Here is a 21,112-nt window from a genome sequence, read left to right on the forward strand (position 1 = left end):
TTTCTATGATGAATCTGAAAATCAGGTCAACTAAACACAATTTAATTTGAAAAGGAAAAACTGTTATGTTGAGATGACATCACAGTGCTGCTTTAAGGTGGATCATGTTGACATGCAAGCATTTCCTGTGTCCATTCACGTATTTAGAGCCTGTTTTGTTTTTACTTGTACATGGGTTTCTATTTGTACTAAAAGAAATTACGTGTTAAGTGCCTGTCATGGAGGGAAAATGTTGAAGAATATTAAAAGCAAAGTGAGGTTTTATTTACCAGCTAGACTTATGTACTTAATAGTGCACATAAATCACACTTCCGTTGTCTCAAGTCAAAAAAACTCAGTTAATCACAGAGACAGGCTCATTATGGGAGCACACAGCCAGCAGCTGACGACTGCTGAGTCCCTCATCCTTGTGATTAATTTATCAGCTCAGTGCCACACACACACACACACACACAAACAAACAAACAAACACACAAACACACACACACACACACACACACACACACACACACACACACACAGGCTGCTCAATTCATCGTATTTTAATCGCAATTACGATTATGGCTTGCAACGATTACGAAAACAACGTAATCAAAAATAAAACGATTATCTTTTTATTATTATTATTAATTTATTTTCTTTATTTTTTATTCCAAAAAAATGTTGTATTTGTTTTTCAGTTGAGTTATACTTAAAGTTCAGGGTAATCAACTATTAAAAACACACTATTCAACATTTTCTCCAATAAATTGATGTTTTCAAAGTAAATGGATAATCGTTTTTAATAATCGTGATATCAATTATTGACCATTCAGAACACTCTTCGATGTCTTTACAGTGTCCTCATTTCTTAAACACCTTCCTCTTCAGTGGAATGATTTGAGATCAGTCGACAAAATCCCTTGAGGATAAATGTCCAGATTCTTGACTATTTATAATCAAAATGATATAAACTGCTGTTAGATAGTTCACGGAATGACTCTGGCTGTGCTCGTTTGTTTTTTTGATGTTTTTTAACTCTCCTGCTGTGATGAATAAACTCTCTGTCGGCTTGTCAGGGAATGTTTCCTCCGTGTAAAGACACCCTTTGTGTGTGTGCGCGTGTGCGAAATCTTGTTTCCTAGGTAACCAGGAGGTTGATTCTGCTCATGCAAGCTCTGTCTCTCTGCAGGGATGCTCCAAACTGGTACTGACACACTCCAAAAACGCAGATATGGATATTGATTACACAACACAGGCTGATTTGACCCCAGACTGATTATATGTGACAGCTGTCCCTGACATGCTGCGTAATGAGCCATCCGGGAACGAGTGTGGTCCACTTTACGCAGAGAGAGCTACGCGACAAATCCGACTCTGCTTCCAGTTTGGATGAAAAAATAACTAATACAAGCCCTGCTTACATCTGACCTGAAACCTGCTAAATTGGTATTAACACCCCTCCCTCCTCCCTATCTGCTCTAGTGTGATCCGGCTATCAAGTCTTTAAAAATCAGCCGCATTAACAAAGCCCACAAATGAATGAGTTAATTTAGCAGTCAATCCACGCCCTGCAGGTATGACACATTATTATCATCTCCCCTTCCATGTCATGTTATGACTAGCTTCGTGGTCGAGTGGTTTTTATACAAGTAGCCTATGTTCATTTATTTTTCATACGATCAGCTTCTACTCCCGCATCATCATCGTCATCATCGTCATCATCATCTAGAGCAGCAACAGCAGCAGTAGCACGCCAACGCGCAAAAACCAGGAGTGCTGGAGCAGATACGACGGGAGCGCGCAGTATAGCACCACGGCGCGCATGCACAGCTGCCAGCACTAAGGACAGCAGCCTGCTCAGTTCGGAGCGAGCAGCCAGCGACGCATCGCGCTGATCAGTCCGCACACAGCGCACCGAGCAGCGGCTGGAGGAGCGACTCACGCCCCGGAGGAGAAACCGCGTGGAAGATGATTTAAATATTTCTGGAAAAAAAAAAAAAAACGATTCTGCAGAGGAGAGCACAAAAAAAAGAAAGATGGACAATGCGGTTTGGATGTCCACAGTTGACAGGCTGCTCTTAAAATGAGCATGCACATTCCTCCGCATTGCACATAAATCCATCTTTTATTTTTGTTGTCTTCTCCTACCTCTTCTGGCCCTCCCCCACCCCACCCCTCGCTCTCACCGCCCACCTGGATCGTGCATTGAACGGGGTGAGCCGTGCCTCCGTCCAGAAGCTGGTGGAGCCGACCCGCCACCGGGGAGAAAAGCGACCGGGCTGCACTGAAAGGCTGTTCGCTGGTGGTCCACACGATGCGTCTGTTTCTGTTGGCGGTGCTCTTCTGGTGCTCCTGCGCGCGGGCCGGCTGTGAGCCGAAGATCGTGAACATCGGGGCCGTGCTGAGCCAGAAGAGATACGAGCAGGTCTTCAAAGATGCCGTGACCCAGGCCAACCAGGTTTATGGAAGAGATAAATTCAAGCTGACTGCCATCTCCGTCACGCACAAGCCCAACGCCATCCAGATGGCTCTGTCCGTGTGCGAGGACCTCATCTCCAGTCAGGTACCCTCACCGCCACCTCTGCACGCATGGGTGCTTAGGCAAATCATCTCTGAGTCATAGGTTACATATGATCCATGCACACCTCCACACAACTGCAAATCTGGTTATTTGTTTATTGTTTTGGAAGAACCAAACCTTGCAATAGAAAGTTGCTATTGTTTATTCAAGTAAGGACTACTCCAACAAAAAAAGATTGTTTGTCATAATCAGTTTAGAGCTCTGAACCAGCTGTCTATTTATCCTTACAGGAGCAGACTAAATTTCCATTCAGCATCAGCGCACTAGAAATCATCCCATATTACCACAGGCCTGTCATTTATTCAATTTGGCACTCACTCTACGCACACATGAGTCCTCTTTGTGTTTAGTGCTAATACAGTGAAGTCCCCACACACCCATCTGTCACACAGACATCCAGAAATAGGCTTTGGGTTCGGGCATATCTCGGATGAGAGGGCAAGTGTATGTTTCCCGGACACACAGCTGCAGATCTACTGAACTGCAAAGGAACGAGTGAGGAGTGAAAATGTGCAGTTTACGTCATATTACAATGAACCACTCCACTACTGTATGTATGTGCTCCATACATCGCTCTTGCAGGGGGAGGCTGACACTTTCTATTTGTTTGTCTCCATGCAGTCTGTATGATATGAACAAATGTTCTTTTATTCTTGGACTATGTGATTCCCGTTTCAAAAAGTACACACAAGCAGCAAATAGTCATACTTTGTGTGCTGCAGATCTAACAGACAATTCATATTTCATAATGTATGATGAGTGATGCTCAACATGGCTCTTAAAAAGCGCCTGCGTTATGTCACAGCATGTTGGGGCGTCAAGTCCCACTCGCTCTCGCTCTTGTTTCTCCCACACACATAATGAGGCTTAACAATAAGACAAAATTAAAAAAAAAACACCCACAGCTTCAGTGCTGCTTTCATGTCCTTGTGCTTCTCCACTCAGTGTAATGCCTCTAATTAATACAGGCTTGTGGAATAATACTGTCCCACTTAGTCTCCAAACTATAAGCACACGTAAGGCTGATAAAATTGCACCAACGATGCTTCAGTTGTGCAACACGCCTCTCTTGTAATCCACAGTAGTCACAATAATAAGACAGAAGGTCAATGGAAGGTTTCATCATAAGAGCTTTGGCTTGTGGGCGAATACAGTTACCGAGAAAGGAAGTCTGTGGCAGATGGAGGAGAAGATGCCTGCGAGCAGTCTTTGGAAGATAGACCTCATTTTTGACCCAACCATACGGGCTGCTCATATCCAGAAATCCAGGCCTGCGCACAAACAAGCCAACTTTATTCCTCTTTTTTCCATCTCCGAAGCATTTCTCAAGGCTGAGCTCTCAGACCTTATTTCTTTGCTCCTCTACAATTTATTCAAACATGTTATTTTCAACCTGTTATACAACTCTACGGAGAAGCAGTCGCACCTGCTAAATTAAAGATGACGATATTGTGTTCAAAGTGTGCACCACACATGTAATCAAACTTGAAGTAGAAGGACAGATGTTTTTTGCCAAGACTGGATTACAGACCATGCAAGGCGGACAGATGCTGAGGGGCCCCGGATGCCCTACTTTCAGCACGGCAATCAGTGTGTGATATTTTGATTAAATAATTAAAGTGACTCTTGCATATGTACTTAATCTCGAGGCACTGCCTTCAAAAATTCATTTCTTACACAGTGTATGTCTTGAAATATTTGAGCATTCATTCCACTTCTAACCAAATTGAAATTGAGAATTCAGTGGCTCAGAAAGGAACTTTTAATAAAGTTATTATTATACAGTCATCCTCCAAGTGTGCATAGCAAATACTGTCAGGTCAATCAAACAAATGGCATCTTGTGTGCATTGTGTTGGCACAGCCTCCATCAAAAAGGGTCATGAATTTAGCGTGGATTTTTTACAGTGGTTTCATGCCAGAAATGTTAATTTACCAAGAAGAGACATGTTGTACTTCCCATATGTGTGTTCTTGTACAGGTTGTGTTTGAAGAATCTTTAAATATGATAAGATGTTCATGTTATTGTCGGCAAACATGGGAAACGATCAAAGCAAGAGAAAAAAGAAAGAAAAGTCTGAATCGGATTCCTTTTTTTAACGATTAGTGGTACCTTCTACCATTTGCTGTAAATAACAGAGTGTTCTTCTTCTGGGCCTCTGCAGGTCTACGCTATCCTGGTGAGTCACCCTCCCCAGTCCAATGACCACCTCACTCCAACGCCTGTCTCCTACACTGCGGGCTTCTACCGCATCCCCGTGGTGGGGCTCACCACCCGCATGTCCATCTACTCCGACAAGGTGAGTGATGGATGAGATCTGAAGGGAGATAGAGGGAGAGGAAAACAGGCGGGGAGTGAACGTAGAGTGAGCGAGTGAGGAGCTCCCGTGGGGCAGCTTCAAAAGCCTTCTAGATTAAACGTCCCATCACTGTCCATTAGGGGAGCTGTGATTAAATGGGTTTCCTGCTGAAAATTGAAAGAGCGCCATTAATAATGTGCTTGGCCTGAGTTATGTTTTTATGGAGCACATGCCACTGAAATGAAACTTTAAAGCAACGTTCTGAGAGAGACGTCGAGGACTTCAATTTAAATTTGATTGACATCTCTGCTACTCTTGTAGGTTAAATGATATCAAAGGCATTCAATTCAGTGATTTATTTTACTGTCTTTAATATTGATGCATAGTATCCCTTTTCCTAGAAAAAAAAGCAGCTGCAGGAATTCAAACTTCCAACGTATTGTATGTCTCTGTTTTGTTAGTGTACAGTAATTAAACTACACCACATTCCCGAAATTATGTGGATACCCATTTACACCCATATGTCAGCCAAGAGCATTAGTTAGGTCCAACCTGATAAGACTCTTAGTCTGCGTTTTAAGTCTTCCACCAAGTGATGGACATGGTTTGACGACATGACATGATATGACGTTACAAGGCTATGGCTGAGGTTTGGTGAGGCCTAGGCACAACATGACTTGGTTATGACTGGTAAAAGTGGATTCAAACCAAATTCAGTTCCGCTTTACCAAGTCTGCATCTTATTGGTCGTAGCAACTCCAAATAAAGACTGGCGTGTTCAGGATTAGGGTTGGCGTTTAGGGTTAGAAAAACAGGTTTGGATTTAAATGACGGTTTCTCGAATGTTAGGGAATGACTAATGGTCATGGTGTGAAGAGACAAACTTTGACCAAAAGATGAACAATAAGACTCCCATGCATGTAGTTGAGTCTGATATCTTAATGGCCCAACCATTCGCCCTTATCCTTTTGCTCTATAGTCTTTATTTTTCTTGGTCCTGACAAGATGGTAGGATGGATTTGAGAAACTCTTGGGCGATGGTTGGGGTCAGGCATTGACCTTGGATGTTTACCATTAGAAAAGGGTCCTCTTTCTGTGTTTCTTTTTTACCATCTAGACCAGGGGTGTCAAACTCAAGGCCCGGGGGCCAAATCCGGCCCGCGACTTCATTTAATGTGGTCCGCAAGAGCTTGCAAAGAATATAATACGTTTATTATACAGTTACATGCCACTTTACAGAAGCAGGTTGCCCATAAACTACATGTCCCACAATGCATCTCGTTTTGTGACACGCGTAATGAAGAGACTTGCAATTATTTGCCCTGGACTTCTGCTTTCAAACGTAGTTAGTTATTACCCTATCCAATAATAATCCAATTTAGAGGCAATAATGTAATATAATACATTATTTTATATATATATATATTATATATTTATATAGTTACAACCGGCCCTTTGAGTGCAACCATAATGCTAATGTGGCCCGCGATGAAATTTAGTTTGACACCCCTGATCTAGACAGAACCATGCCTCTATAACAACATCACCAAACTTCTTATTTTTCTCCAAATGGACATGAGCCATTTTCATGTTGTAACAGGAACGGGTCTTCTTAAACTGCTGGTCCAATTTGTGTTATATATATATTAATGTTGTAGCATTATGATTACTAGATTGGAACACCACGGTCCTGGCTCAAATTTCCCCCCAAATAAATTAATGCATATAAATGACCTTCTTAAAAGAGCAGGAGGGCACCCATGAGCCATCTTTTTGTGAACTTCTTTTGGCATGTTCTTAACGTTGAGTCATGCGTTAAAAACTGTAAAAACCCACGATGTTAATCTCCCCTCCCTGCTCCACAGAGTATCCACCTGTCCTTTCTGCGGACAGTCCCTCCGTACTCCCACCAGGCGCACGTGTGGTTCGACTTGATGCGAGAGTTCAACTGGAACCACATCATCCTGATAGTGAGCGATGACCACGAGGGGCGCGCTGCTCAAAAGAGGCTGGAGACCCTGCTGGAGGAGAGAGAAACAAAGGTGAGATGCTCCGGCTCCCAGGCTCCCTGAAAGAGTGTGTGAGCGCGCGAGTGTTTAAGGTTTTTAAACCTCAAGAGGTCTTCTATGTAACTGTTTTCCTTTCTGTTATGTGGCCATATCTCTTTCTCACCATTGTGTAAACATTGGCTAACATTCCTAGAGACATCAACAGCGTCTAATGTGGTCTAATCTGACAAAAGTTTGTACGTTTATTTGCTCATCTTCACGTTGCTTTTCGTCATAGTCCAAATTATCCTGTGTCTATCCACATTTGGGAGCCAAATAGCGGACTTTAACGTGGGGCCTTGCAAACCATCACAGACTGAAGTGTGTAATCGGGGGCCGTGGCGGAAGTCAGGTGTTTCCTCTCAAAGCGTGATGAATGGCCGGCTTCATTATTGTACACAGAGGCTTTTTGTTCATTGCACCCTGTTAGCTCGTGTTCACATGATACGGGGGATTGTTCTCGCCTTTTCAGATAGCGCTGATGCATCCATTTTAAGTGTAGCTCAGAGCTGTGTGTGTGGGTCACTGAAATGCTGATCATCGTCTTTGAGCAAAAACAGACTTGAGACCGCGATGATGTGTAGCCCTTTAGGAACATAGAGCGATAGCGAAAGAAGGGAATAAACAACAGCCATCTATTTAATCCTTTTAATAAGACGAAGGTACCGTGGGACGTTTTTTTTTTTCTCTTTTCACTCTCTGATGCTTGTCCCTCTCTGGGGCACATTGCTGTAATTGTGTGTTCAGAATGAAATGAGTCCTGATTTTGAGATTTAATTAAATCAGAGGCTGAAGAGACGCTGGAAATGACACACACCCGGGGTTATTCACAGAAGCAACCACAGCCAAAGCTACTTAAGTGAAGTGATTGATTGATTCACCAATAGGAAAAGATTTCAAACGTTAAATTGGCGTGTACAACCAAATCCCTGCAGTTAAATAAATTATACTTTTGAATCATAGATGATACTCACATCCTGCACTATTGAGATCAAATCTGTGTACTAGAAGCCCTTGACGACAATCCAGGAAGTTCCTTTGATTGCTTTTTATGAGTTTGGATCTCAAAATAAACCCATCTGTACGTCCCATTCAAGCTCATAATACTTAGGGAACTCTCTCTACTACTTGTATTTAATAAGAAATCTATTCAGTCATTACTGCAGGGCCAGCTCAAGCTCATTTGGCGCCATAAGAAGGATTTATTGTAAGAATGTCTGCCAAAAGTGTGCAGCCATAATTACACTAAAAGCCTGGTCAAACTCAGAGGGCTATTATATTTTGTTTTGCTATAAAGCAATCCCATATAAATATCTCATACTGATCCTATTGTCCTGCTTTCAAAGCCTAATGATTCCTATTCCTTTGAATTTGATATTATATCTTATTCTATAGATCTCCATTTAAAACATAACAGGAAGTCACACTGTGTTCCTTAATTACAATGAGCACACACTGTGTTCATATTGAGTTGAACCCACATGGAATCTGCTGCTGCCGTTAAATTCTCACAAGAGCACCAAACGTGTATTAATCCGCAGCTGAAAATAGTCCCCAATAAATGTCAATTTCCTCCTATTTTAAATGGTATTTGATAAAAACTACAAAGCCCAGCTAGAGTAGAATGAGCCTTTTTATTTAAAATAAACTATATATGTTTGACAAGTTTTAAAAGATAAGCCTCTTAAATAAGAACCAATTTGAGTTAGTGCCAAACTATGAATTTGAAAAGTCTGGATAGAAGAATAAAAAATAACGTTTGTTTTGGTCTTTATATGGGATAAGTTCACAATAAGAAAATATATCTGTCTGAGTGTCATGCTATTAGAAATAAATATACAGTTTTAAAAAACGAATATAACAACCTTGAAATGCTCTCCTAAATCTTATAAAATAATATAGGCCTAGTATAGACCTTGAGGTTATGAAAGGCGCTATATAAATTCAAGTTATTATTATTATTATTATTATTATTATTATAGTACCAGTAGATATCAAAACTTGTATATTTCGCAGCTAAGCATATTTGAAGATTGCCTTTTTGCCGCTATAACGACCTTACTTATTTCACCTTTAAATGATAAAATGACAAGAAAACGAGCAGAAGAACCAAAGATTTCGGACAATTTCGGACACATCCCTGCGTAGCTACGTAGCTATTTTTTCAGCTTAGCTCTGACATGCCATGTATGTCACCACATGAGCTGGATAATGAAACCTGTAGCTCTTTCATTGGACGTGTGTTTGTAAGACAATAAGCTAAACAGCTGAACTGTAAATGCATCGACAGCTTTGATGGTCTTTGGTGACAGATGTTAGTTTGGATGTGGCAGACTTCAGTGTTTTCACATTATGCTTTAATGAGAAGTGGTGTTCTCTCTAATCACCTAGTTGTGCTGCATAAAGTTGTTAAATTGAAGCGTTATTTTTATCCTTGCGGCAAGTCGTTAGTTAGGTCACAGCGTCGCGGGGGGATCGCAGTCACAACCAGCACAGGCTCTGGACACAGGAGAGTTTAGAGTGCAAACGTGACCAACAGAAGATGAAATATTAAAGCCTGTGAGGATACTAAAATAGAGCGCCAGCAACACTCAGTCTTGGGTAAAAAAAAAGGACAAAGTGTTTTATTCGTGTCCGCAGTGCTGCTGGATGGTACTTGTGGAAAGGAGATCAAATGCTGAAGATTAATAAAAAAGCTTGTTTTATGATCAAATGGTTTTACTCGGTAATTACATGGCAGTTAAAGTCTCATGATTGCTTTTCTGTTATCATCTTTGAGGTTTTAACAATTACCCGTTTCGTTTTGAGTTCTTCCTGGATGGCGTTTGATATGAATTTGCTTGTCAGCTTGTCTGCTTTAGTCACCTTTGTGAAGGGGGTGCACTGAGGTGTGAGCTGTGGAGCCAGGCAGCTGCATAAGAACCCCACGAAGCAGAAAGATGATGTGTTTTCCTGCAAAATGGCTGCCAGTCTCAGGCAGGACCCCAGTGTCTCCTCCGTCAGAACGGGACTGGAATCCAAAGTGATGACAAATATGGTGACAGAATATAGACCGGCCTGAGAGTCAGAACTTTGTGTGCTGTGACTAGATACCATACATACTAATTGCACACAGTATGTACTATAACATCTTGACTTTATAGTATAATACAGTATATTACCTACCTGATGGGAACAATATATAGTATATCGGATGTCAACATACTTTACATAGGGGTGTGACTCAGCAGAAGCCACACGATACAATATGATGACGATACTTAGTTGTTACTATGGTACTATGTTTTGATTTCACCCCATCCCTACTTCTTAATTCCAACAGGAGATGATATAACATGTGTATCGACCTCCATCAAACTCATCGTCAGTGCCGATTACATTTGACCAGGGAGAAGGCCTGAGACCAAAAACTAATTAATTTTTTTATTATTTTCAATTAATTCACTAATAGGCAGCTGTGATTATAGTTTCAATATCAATTTTTCTTGAGAATCGTTAGCTTGTGTTTGCGTATTCAGCTAGGATCTACTGTAGGATGTGTTACACTTAGGATGGTAAAAATGTTGTTACCTCCAGAGATAATTGTATAGACGAGCCTATTGATAGTTTCCATACCGTTAAACCATTAATGAGCTAGTCATTCTTAGATACTACTTCTCTTGGTGTAGAGAGTCCTATGGCCTATGTTGACCACCAATGTTTTTGTGTACAAAGTTCTATGTTAATGCTGTTTTGTGTATTGATTGTTGCTTGAACCAGAGCATTTCCATCCAGCGGTCGTCTCTGATGTTTTGCAAGCCCCACCCTTAAAGCTCCTAATTTGAAGCAGAAAAGTGGAGATTTGTTGGAATGCTTTACTGCCCTCCATTTTCAACTGTTTATAATATTTTTCTGTGTCTGCATATTTTCTCTGTGCACATTACTCATCAGAATAAAAAAAGGAACTATGAAAACCTCGACCAACTGTCCTATGACAACAAGCGAGGACCTAAGGTATATTTGCATGGTCAATGCACGCCGCCCACCAACTTTCCAAACGTAGCAACTAGAAACCAGCCCAATCCAGTCACCAGCCGACCCAGAAATGTTCCTCTCTTGGTAGCACGTGTTTTCTTTAATTTTTTACTTTGAGACATTTCCCTATGATTTAAATGAAGAATGATTTTGTTATGAAAAATCTATAATTTTCGGTCATTAAAGAAAAATAAAAAGAGTCAGTGAACAGCGCCCCGCTTTTATCATTTTCATTTTCTCCTTCAATAAAGGAATGCATGAACTCAGAACACACATACTCACACACAAAAAGAGTTTGCAAGTCAATTCCTTTGTGGAGAACCGGTAGTGTGGGACAAAACCGTTTCCCAGATGCTACTTCCTCCTGTTCTGTAGCACTTCCCTAGTTTTCAGCAATTTTTTTGTTGAGGGAAAACGTCCCCCTCACCCCCCCTCCCCCCCCCTTCACCCGTTTTTAGTTACTGGTTGCATTGACCTTCTTCTTCCCCCTACCTAACACATGCACGTCCTTCTTTGGAGCCTTGATAACCCTCAGTTTGCATGCAGACAAATGCAAAAGTTTTTTTTCCCTCCAAGCTTTTTTTTTTTTAGTTGAGCCGGTTCCCCTGGATCGCTTTCCTTTTTATATCTGTCTCCCGTTTTCAATCAAAATCGGCCAAGCTCGAAAGCAAACAGGTAAAGAGGCAGCATGGTGTCTAAGGTAGGGGAAAGTAGCTGGCTTGACCTTTCTTATGCCCCGATCACAGGCAGAGAAAGTCCTCCAGTTCAGCCAGGACACTAACTTAACTGCCCTGCTGCTGGAGGCCAAAGAGCTGGAGGCCCGCGTCATCATCCTGTCCGCCAGGTGAGCTTTGTCCCAAACTACGCATACTTTCCTCCCAACGGAGCATTGGGGAAGGTAGCATAGGTAACTCAAACCTGATTAAAGCATTAATACGATTCAAGAAAAATAATTGGGTAAAACAAATGCAAGCTGGATCATTTAAAGTGAATGTCTTAAAAAGTATGTTAGTTTTAACCAGCCCACTCTCTTCAGTCTGCGTACAAATGACACGACTTTGCAAAGGCGTGCAATAGATACGCAAAAGTCCAATTTTACGTGCATAATATGATACTCCCACGTTACGTTTGTTATGAACGTATGTCAAATACGTTTTTTTCTACAATTTTCTCCCACGTTACGTTTGTTATGAACGTATCTTAAATGCGTTTATTTTTTACATATCTTTGCCATTTATTTAACCCTAACCCTAACCATAACCCAATAAGCTGCTGTGTCGTTTATTGCACCGCAAACATTAAAACTGTCATTAGAACGGCGATCAAGCCTGAAGCCACAGAGCTCTCTGTTTTAATGTTTGAGGTGCAATATCAGCGTATCATATGCACGCAAAATTGGACTTCTGCGTATCTATTGCACCGCACGCCTTTGCAAAGTCGTGTAGTATGCAGACTGTGAGACCGGGTTGAAAGAGAACAAATTGTTGGAGCCGAAGATATTTTGGTATTTGTACTTGATGATTTACATAAACCACCAATTATCTTGTTAAAACACTAATCATTCAAATTTTTACATTTTCTTAAATAGAAATTCAAGGTCTTAAATGAAATGTTCATTATCATCATATCATCTTTTTTCATAAAAAAGGTGTTTGTTACATACCTTAAATCCAGTCAAATTAAATAAGTCCACGTGGTGAGTTTTGAAACACGAACAGTGGTCTTCTTGTATGACCAATCAATCAACCTGATATCGCACCTCCTTAGTCCCTCGTTTATAGGTCACCTAACTTCCTGTTTTGCTCATGTCGTTATTAATATGAACCCTAGAGCTTGCACCTAATCATTTTTTATCTTCCCGTGGTGATCCATCATATCAGTGGACGATAACTGCCTACTGAGCAAACTAAGGGGTAGAGTCGAGACCTAAAGCCTTAGATTTATGCTCCTGATAAAAACTGATTTAATCGCCTGATAAAATTGGAAGCAGGTGAACGCTCCTGGCTCAATTCCAGCAGAGAAGTCTAATGTCCCACTCTCTCTCCTATCATTTCCTGTCAGCTATCCAATAAAGGAGTTAAAAAATACTAAACAAAAACAAAGCCCTCACCAAAAAAGTTATGAAATGTGTAAGGGAAACTTCTGCAGCAATGGAGAGTCAGGACTCAGAGAGACACGAGGAGAGTTGGAGCTTTGATGTCAAACACTGGTGTATCGGCCGGAGAATTTCACATCACAAGTCACAGCAGCCAGAGGTTCTGACTGCACGGGTGGGTTGCCACATCAATTCTGCCCAGCCAGTCTATCGATAGACCTTTTAACTAGTTTACAGAGAGTTAATCAACATATTGGGGCACTGGAGATAGTCCCAACATCTGGAGACACTGAATCACCTGTCCGTGGTGCTTAGAAGCCAGCGTTCTCACAGTCATAAAACCCTCTGTGACCGATAGTTACCCGGTCATAACACTGGTAATATCAACAATAGCTGAAGCCTCCCATTCCTTAAGACAGATAACAGACTCAGGGTTGGCCATAAACGTCAACACACAGAAAAGGTTAGACTCCTAGGAGTAAGGACAGAAATATTCTCTAACAAAATGCAGCTATAATTAGTTGGACATGCATTTATCAACCCCCTCATAGAAATGAACACAACATTTCCACTTTCATTCCACGTACTGTGATGTCAACCAAACAAAGAAACAATCTTTTGTCAAACTCCAGTGAGGAGGACGCTGCCGCAGTGTACAAGGCTGCCCGCTTCCTCAACATGACGGGCTCGGGGTACGTGTGGCTGGTGGGCGAGCGGGAGATGTCGGGTAAAGCCCTGAGCGAGGCGCCAGACGGTATGTTCATCCAGAGAGATCAGCGGGAATGCACCAGTTAACCCTGGACTCTACTCAGAGGCCGATCATAACACATAAGGATTAGAGGGATTAACTATGGATGCTTAACATGCTTATCTGTATAACTGCCTGTTGTGTGTTAAGCATTTAAATGTTTAAGCACTTTGTGTTTAAAGGTTTAAATGAGCCGTGTATCGACGGTGCACTTTTAGTTGCGGATAAGTCAGATCATTGTGCTATTTGTGACATATTAATGCCCTGGTTTCTAACGAACTACAACGTTTTTTCAACACATAACTGATAGAATGGTAAGCTCAGCCTTTCTTGTCTCTACTCCCTGGATTTTTTTTCGTAACTCACAATATTTTATCACTTTGTGGTCACAAACGTCCAGCGTCTTTTTCCCCCGGGCACTCTTAACACAACCAACCCCTGCAGAGCGTTTGTTGTCCCGTCCATGTCCCGTCTCTTCCACCTCCACTGCAGCTTCTTCCGGGAGTCTGCAAGGCTGACGGACCTGCTTGCAATCTAAAAACTTAGCTGAAGTTGGATTGTTGTTGGATTACATTTAGGTCCTTTTGTTCTTTTTTTCCTTAACACAAATAATGCTTTGCTTGTGCTGAATCCTAAACCTTAGTTGGTAGGGCGTTAATACAAAAATAAAGATCCAACTTCAAGGGACTCTTTACACATGCTTTGAAAAGGTCATCAGTGGCAACATCGTCAAATTGATCCATATTTTCAGCTGCCTCGTTTCGTAAATGACAAGATGTTGATATTTTCAGACGGGTTATTAGATTAACGGGCAACGAAGATGGATCATGCAGCTGATGTATGACCTTTATTCAGGATGTCTAAACCGGCGGCCCTATAAGTTTTTACACTTTGTGCATTGCAAAAGGATCCAGAGAGGCCGTCTGTGCTCTGGTCAGTGATTATGTGTTGTTGTTGTTGTTGTTGTTGTTGGCCTGGTCTCAGGTCTGATCGGCCTCCAGCTCATCAACGGGAAGAATGAGTCGGCGCATATCAATGATGCGGTGGCTGTGGTGGCTCAGTCCATCCAGGAGCTCTTTGAGAAGGAGAATATCACCGAACCCCCGAAAGGATGTGTGGGCAACACCAACATCTGGAAAACAGGGCCGCTCTTTAAACGGTAAGCATGAACACAGCCGTGAGGAATTAGGTCATTTCTTTTAAAGGCATAGTATCGTATTTCAAATGTATTGTTTGAGTTTTGATTTCATTTCTTGACATTTTATTTTATTTTAGAATTATTAAACCAGGAAAATGCTTTTGGAAAAGTGGCAGAAAAAAAACATGTATAACGTAAACTCATCTTAAGACTGCATTTCGCCAGACGCATTAAATCCCGATGAAAAACTGCTGTTTTTAAAATGATAAAATATGTTTTCTCAGTTTCTGTTGAATTTCACTTCAATTACCTTAAAGCTGCAAATAACAACTCATCATATTCAGTCATTTTACCACATGCACTAGCCTGAGAGCCTTGTGCCGAACCAATCGCAATAAAATGCACTGCAGCGTAACTAATAGGTGACACACTACACAGATGTATGGACACATGTGCTCGTTCACACAGATAACCATTTTCATTTGCTCTCTCCAGGGTGCTGATGTCGTCTAAATACCCCGAGGGCCTCACAGGTCGCGTGGAGTTCAATGACGACGGGGACAGGAAGTACGCCCATTACAGCATCCTCAACTACCAGAAGACTCGACTCGTTCAAGTCGGCATTTACAACGGAACACAGGTGATGGACGGTGACGCAAAGTTAGGTTTACCATTTAGTCAATGATCGAGGAAAATAATTTTCTAAGTTTATTCCCTAGTTTATTCTTATTGAGAATTAGGTCATATCCGGTCTTTCTGAACATTTGTTCTGGACATGCAGCTCCAGTTTTCTATCTTTAGTACACCACAGTTAATTTAGGACAAACATTGCAGTTCAGCCAGAGCCCACAGAAGATGCAGCAGTGTGTCGCAGTGGATTCGTGAAAGCTATTGCAAATATGACATGTTTTTTTTATTGCTAGATATTTGGAAACGACCGTACAAGTTAAACATACTACCCTTTCTAAAGTGTGTCTCAGCTGGATGATGTCAGTACCACCAACATTAGGGGTGTTTAAAGCAATGACTGCAAACGTATGAAATTAAGTGGTTTTGTTGTCTTGAATCAAACCTCGATGGCAAGCAGGAGCTGCATGTTACTGAAAATGAAGCCTAACAATTGACTTCATGAGTCCCTAAGTGGGTAAAAATGTTGTTTTTATTGCCGAGCATTTTACAAAGCACAACTTCATTTTTCAGACGAAGGAGTTACCTTTCAGGCAGCCGCTGTTTTCCATTTGTTTCAATATAAAAACCAAGATGCCAACAAGCTCCCACAAGGCACATTTGTGATTTCTGATATTGGTGCACATAAATCAAAGGGCTTGACGACAACATTCAAGATTTGAGTACCTTTTGGAAAAGAACAATGTAAGAAATGTTTGGAGTTTGACTTAACAACAAAAACAAATGGACTTTTAATCAGTGGAAGAACATAAATATCCTGTATGTGAATTTCTTTAACCCTATCACTGTAATATAACATGAGAAACAAAGGAACAAGTACACAATGTTCCCTGATTTGCATCACCTATCATGCAAGTTTAAACAAGCATTGAATGCCTTCAGAACAGGCGTGCATTAATAATAAAAGCATGAAATATATTTGCATATTAAGACTCATCAACTGGGGTATCCCCATAGCTGTGAACTTGTTGTTATATAACAAGTGTGCTTCACTCCAATTGTTGGCATAACACAATTAATTTGATTCATTTCATTCGTTTTTGTTTTTGTTTAAACGAGTACTATTATTTTAGTTTTTTCTTGCAAGTCTATGACACTATAATCATAGAGAATATTCAGTGTCTTTCACATATCTGGGTTTAATCTGTGCTTTTTCTGAAATATTACCCAGCTTTTCATTTGTTTGTTTTAATTTTGTTTAACTACATCGGCTATAATCTATTCTTGACCTCAGAAACAGATAAGTAACTCCATGACAACTGACAATCTGCTGAGGAAGACTTTGACATGCGGCTGTATCTCTGGGAAAAACAAGCTTGTTGACCTTGTGTTGAGATGAATCTGTCAAATGAAATGAAACTCATTTGTAGTCGACGTTGCATATTTACGCAGGCCGGCAATGCAAACACAGCGAAAGCACGCACTGCGAGGATCAGCACTTCACTCTGCTGCTCATAGGGGTGATTAATATAAGTTCCTGAAACCCTCCGGTATAAGTCAGAGGTTTATGAAGTACCGTAAATAAAGAAGCCGCTGAGCTGCACTTATATAAAGCTGACTCATTAGCGGTGCTCACCCCCAGTGCTGGAGCCTCATCAGCACCACGCCTCTGTCAGCACTCACCGATGCTACTGTACTGTGTGTGTGGCATCCGCAGGTGGTAATGAACAATCAGCGGAAGATCATCTGGCCTGGAGGAGAGACGGAGAAACCACAGGGCTTCCAGATGTCCACTCGACTAAAGGTAGGGCGCCTTTGCTTTGCTGCGGAAATCTGACATTCTTGTCCACACAGATCCAGACCTGAGCTGATATACTCGTGTTGGACAGCTCGCCTACACTTGTTTCTCCGAGGGGAGTGAAGAAATGCTGTGATATATTTGCCATGACTTCTGATCTCTTCAAATTTGTCTTAGGCGTCCAAAGAATCTCTCATCTGTATCCTTGTCACTTATTTTTACATTCATCCGTCTGTTTGCGTCCATGTGTATCTGGGAGTTTGTACATGGGTATTTGTGTATCTGCTGGGGTTTTCCATGCATGTTCTCTCTCTCTCTCTCTCTCTCTCTCTCTCTCTCTCTCTCGCTAAAGTCCCTCAGGATCTGAACAGATCCATATCTGTCTATGTGATAAACAGCTTTCTGTCCCATCTGTTGTAGATAGTGACGATTCACCAGGAGCCATTTGTGTATGTGAAACCAACTCAACCGGATGGAACATGCCACGAGGAAATGACATTAAATGGAGTCTTAATAAAAAAGGTTATCTGCACTGGGCCCAATGAGACCATCCCAGGTAACCTATCAGGGACGTTTATATTATCTCTGTGCTTTTACTGCACCCGCCAAACACCCACTGGAGATGCATACATATATATGCAGTAGGTATCTATATATGTATGCATGTAGCTGAGTGTGCCATTCAGAATGTGTGTTTGTGGGGATGCTAGGACATGCTTGGTGTTTGTGTTTCTGGCAACAGTGTGACTGTGTGTGGTCGTCCGCAGTGTCATACATTTCGTTCCGTCTTCGTTCGCCGCCTTTAGATTAACAAACGTACGTGTTGCCTTAAGAGTGATTGTAACTTTGAACTGTTGCTGGTTTTATTACAGGACGCCCAATTGTTCCCCAATGTTGTTACGGATTCTGTGTTGATCTCCTTATCAAGCTGGCTATGACCATGAACTTCACCTATGAGGTGCACCTGGTGGCCGATGGGAAATTTGGAACACAGGAGAGGGTTAGTTTGACCTCTACAGCGCTCTTTGTTGTATGTTTGCATGAGGCACATATTGCACGCAAATCCTCACATTCAATACCTAACTTCTTTTTAATCTCCCTATTTTATTCCACTAACAGTAGTGATCTAACAACTATTCAGAGCTGAAGCAATAGGCGGTCATAAAACGGAGACCCCAGGTATCAAAAGTCCAACAGGTCTACTGGTGTCAGCTTTAAACACTGAGCAGCCATCACCATGAGTGTTTTAGTCAACTAGGATTTGCAGATTGGTTTTCATTGGCAAAATACTTCATCTTATGTATGCACAAATATTGACAGACATTTTCCCCTCAATAGTTTGCTAACTTATATTTGCAGTTAGCTAGCACATTATGTTTAGCTCACGTTTTTGAGCTAACGATAGCTTAGCTAACATTGGCTAACAATAGAAGGAATAAAGGTTAGATATTTTCTTGGTAAATTGAGGATTTGAGCCTCAACAGTTGACTAGCATCAACACGGAAGAATTATGCATCATACACTATTTATTAGTTTGTTAAATCACGAATGTAGTCGATCTATTGGTTAGGGCTTGTTCATTCAGGTAAGGTGTTGACAATAAGTCATGTTTTACAATATCCTTAAATATTACCCCTGAATAAATATTGTTTCATAACTTATGTTAGAGAATCTTAATACGGACGGGTTAGCAATAAAACGTAATAGTCCTCTACTTTAATCAATTTGCACAAACCCTTAAATGGGCTATCATTCAAATTAAAATCTATTTGACAAACTTGAAAGGGGTCGCTCGTAGCGATGAACCTACAAAGAGTAATCTCCTGAGTTTCCACTTATATTTAATCTAAACAGGCTTTCTGTGGGAGCATTAATCTTTAACCAGGAGAAACCGTACGCATGAGCACGATACTCTACAATTCTGGTGTCCTTCAGTGCATGATCTTATTGATTCCTGAAAATAAGCAAACTCTGTTATGATCCCCAGAGCCAGTTTTGAAGTTTTGAAGCACGCCTTAAGAACTTATATCCCCACTTGGCCTACCCTAAATCCTTAAAGTCTGCAAACATTCTGTGGTCTAGACGACAGAAGGATCTGATTCTCATTTTAACACTTTCCTTTTGGGGCTTCAGGTGAACAACAGTAACAAGAAAGAGTGGAACGGCATGATGGGAGAGCTCCTGGGGGGTCTGGCTGACATGATTGTAGCCCCGCTGACTATCAACAACGAACGAGCCCAGTACATCGAATTCTCCAAGCCCTTTAAATATCAAGGTCTCACCATCCTTGTTAAAAAGGTAAGTGTCTTCATTTAGTCCATTTGATGCTCTATTAGGCCAAATGTATAGCTCTATTGTGAAAAGATTTGTATCCCTTGTGTATCTATCTACTGTCAACACTTGCAATGACCATGTTTCTTTGATTAAATGCCACCTTGAAGTTCACTGTGACAATAACATGCAAAGGTATTCAAAGTTGCAGGTCCAATTGAATGACAATTGCCATGTGTGTTTTCAGGAAATACCTCGGAGTACACTGGACTCGTTCATGCAGCCGTTCCAAAGCACGCTGTGGCTGCTGGTGGGTCTTTCGGTGCATGTGGTGGCGGTGATGCTTTACCTACTAGACCGGTTCAGGTACAAGGGGGACATCTGTGTGTATGCGTGTGCCCATGTGTGTGTTTACGTGTAATCACAACTGAATGGGTGAATGTGTGTGTGAGAAATGTGTGTACATGCACTCCTGAGCGCTGTAGATCTTACCTCGGTATGGACACGGAGGCAGAAAGAGGTGAAGATCGGCTCCAACCATCCCACTGCTCTCTCCCTGTCTTTGTCTGTTTCCTTTCCCAGTTCGTCTTCCTACTTGCTTTGCCCGCTCATGTTCAGTTCCCTTCCCTGCCTGGGGTCGCCAGGGTTTTCCTCCCTACAGGTTCTCTGCGATTTCTCATTTTATCTCCTGCAACCCTCCCAATTTCTTCCCTCTAGCCCGTTTGGAAGATTTAAAGTAAACAGTGAAGAAGAAGAAGAAGATGCCCTCACCTTATCATCTGCTATGTGGTTCTCCTGGGGAGTGTTGCTGAACTCCGGTATTGGAGAAGGTAAGATTATAAAGGAAAGTCATTCCTGAAAATCTCTAAACCCTCATGTAATCAAATGTAGCCTTTCTGCCAAAGCACTGTTATGCTGTTGAGTAATTTGGTTTTAAACAGTTTCACAGTTGGAATAATTAAGGCGTTTGTAGTTCCAGGCGAATCCTTGCTGACTTTCATGTTTTTCTTTGACGATGACAAATTAGTAACTTTCAAATTCAATTTTGTTGAGAAAGAAAGTGACAGATCCCATCTTTAAACAGCTTCCACCTGTTCTAATGATTTGTTTCATTTGTCTTCCAGTTTCCTTTTAATGTCTGGTATTTTTAGAGGGCTATATAAAGTTATGCACGTTTTTATATTAAGGTAGATGGTTCATTGTTTGCAGTAGTAGTTGTTAAAGTAGTAAAAGCTCTTATCCTTTTTTTTTTTTAACTCACCACACAGGTGCACCGCGTAGCTTCTCAGCGAGAATCCTAGGTATGGTGTGGGCCGGATTTGCCATGATAATTGTGGCATCCTATACTGCCAACCTGGCTGCCTTCCTGGTGTTGGACCGACCTGAGGAGCGCATCACCGGCATCAATGACCCAAGGGTGTGTAACGGGCGGTATTAGGACCAATGTAACAGTTACTGGTGAAACAGTGGATACCTCGGCCAAGACCTCCTCTTCAGTGTGCTGATTAATT

At 41.5% G+C, this 21,112-nt stretch overlaps 1 protein-coding gene across 15 annotated transcripts in view; it reads left to right on the forward strand.

The window, feature by feature from the left end:
* Window positions 1–1,614: 1,614 nt before the first annotated feature.
* The window catches only part of grin1a (glutamate receptor, ionotropic, N-methyl D-aspartate 1a), a 32,291-nt gene continuing 12,793 nt past the window's right edge, over window positions 1,615–21,112 (forward strand). For 2 of the 15 annotated variants that reach the window (XM_079657327.1, XM_079657335.1), the window contains exons 1-15: window positions 1,616–2,545; window positions 4,728–4,862; window positions 6,728–6,904; window positions 10,841–10,903; window positions 11,671–11,768; window positions 13,652–13,773; window positions 14,752–14,926; window positions 15,401–15,545; window positions 17,250–17,336; window positions 17,751–17,895; window positions 18,200–18,330; window positions 19,464–19,628; window positions 19,849–19,967; window positions 20,319–20,431; window positions 20,870–21,018. In XM_079657327.1, the coding sequence (XP_079513453.1) occupies window positions 2,297–2,545; window positions 4,728–4,862; window positions 6,728–6,904; window positions 10,841–10,903; window positions 11,671–11,768; window positions 13,652–13,773; window positions 14,752–14,926; window positions 15,401–15,545; window positions 17,250–17,336; window positions 17,751–17,895; window positions 18,200–18,330; window positions 19,464–19,628; window positions 19,849–19,967; window positions 20,319–20,431; window positions 20,870–21,018 (2,073 nt within the window). In that variant the 5' untranslated portion in view covers window positions 1,616–2,296. Of the gene's footprint in view, window positions 2,546–4,727; window positions 4,863–6,727; window positions 6,905–10,840; window positions 10,904–11,670; window positions 11,769–13,651; window positions 13,774–14,751; window positions 14,927–15,400; window positions 15,546–17,249; window positions 17,337–17,750; window positions 17,896–18,199; window positions 18,331–19,463; window positions 19,629–19,848; window positions 19,968–20,318; window positions 20,432–20,869; window positions 21,019–21,112 lie in introns of all 15 variants that reach the window. The other 13 variants (XM_079657341.1, XM_079657332.1, XM_079657334.1 and 10 more) reach the window with 12 other exon arrangements.

The sequence above is a fragment of the Notothenia rossii genome, assembly GCF_949606895.1.
Source record: "Notothenia rossii genome assembly, chromosome: 11".
NCBI lineage: Eukaryota > Metazoa > Chordata > Actinopteri > Perciformes > Nototheniidae > Notothenia > Notothenia rossii.